At 28.9% G+C, this 958-nt stretch overlaps 1 protein-coding gene across 1 annotated transcript in view; it reads left to right on the forward strand.

Moving 5' to 3' along the window:
* The window catches only part of CAPS2 (calcyphosine 2), a 78201-nt gene extending 77383 nt beyond the window's left edge, over positions 1–818 (forward strand). The window contains exon 14 of the mRNA XM_007943707.2: positions 643–818. Coding sequence (XP_007941898.2) covers positions 643–818 — 176 coding nt within the window. The remainder of the gene's footprint in view (positions 1–642) is intronic.
* The last annotated feature ends 140 nt before the right edge of the window (positions 819–958 follow it).

Here is a 958-nt window from a genome sequence, read left to right on the forward strand (position 1 = left end):
GTTCTTTTGCATATATATATATACAAAGAATAGATCCTACCGGAAGCTTGAGTGATGCTTCAAATGTGTTTTAAAGTCATTCACCATTAAATTGTAGTTCACACAAGAAAATGTTTAAATAAATTGGAGCATAGTTTGATGTAAGATTTTAAATTATTGAAAAGACCATTTCATAAGCTGATTAAGTGTTACCTTATCATCATCAGTCATTTTTTTGAACTTTTAAGGAGATTATTTCATAGCCAGTATAAACAATCTTGGATTATGAACAAGTTCCATTCTTAAATGTCTTTAAGTTGAATTTGTACATTAAGTTTAAACTGTTAGGTATGGTTCATATCTAATGTCACTTAGTCAGATGTTTGTATTATTATATAGTATATAGTGTACCTGTCTATTCATGAAAACATTAATGAGACACTTCCAGATATATTAAAACATCTTTACCATAATAATACAGTAATAATAATAATGTTTTGATTCATGTTACAAAGTAGTGCTTATTTGTTATTATGAACCATAATAAATTTAAAAATATTTTAAATTTTTAAAATACTAGTCTTAATGGGGGTTGGTTCAGAACTATAGGTTGTAAGTAAGTTGGATGTTCATAACCCAGTGGCTGCCTATATTGTTTTATAGGTCATTCCACAGAGGAAGAAATCAAATCATCTTTTCTAGAAACATTAAAAGATGCTGGCAGCATGTCCGATGAAGTATCATACTGTGAATTTGAAGATTACTATGAAGGTCTAAGTATAGGGATAACCGATGATGAAGATTTTGTTAATATCATACGTACTCCATGGGGGATTTAGTGTTTAAAAATATGTATGTCATCAGCACTAAAGATTTTATAGGAGAGAGGAACTCAATGTAAAGTATGATCAAATACTGAATACATTTTTCTAGGACTGTATTCTAGTTTTCTCAAAAAAGTTGTGTCTAGAAAGACAGA

This window comes from Orycteropus afer, unplaced genomic scaffold, assembly GCF_000298275.1.
Source record: "Orycteropus afer afer isolate SDZICR_OR568_19922 unplaced genomic scaffold, OryAfe1.0 scaffold00111, whole genome shotgun sequence".
Taxonomy (NCBI): Eukaryota; Metazoa; Chordata; class Mammalia; order Tubulidentata; family Orycteropodidae; genus Orycteropus; species Orycteropus afer.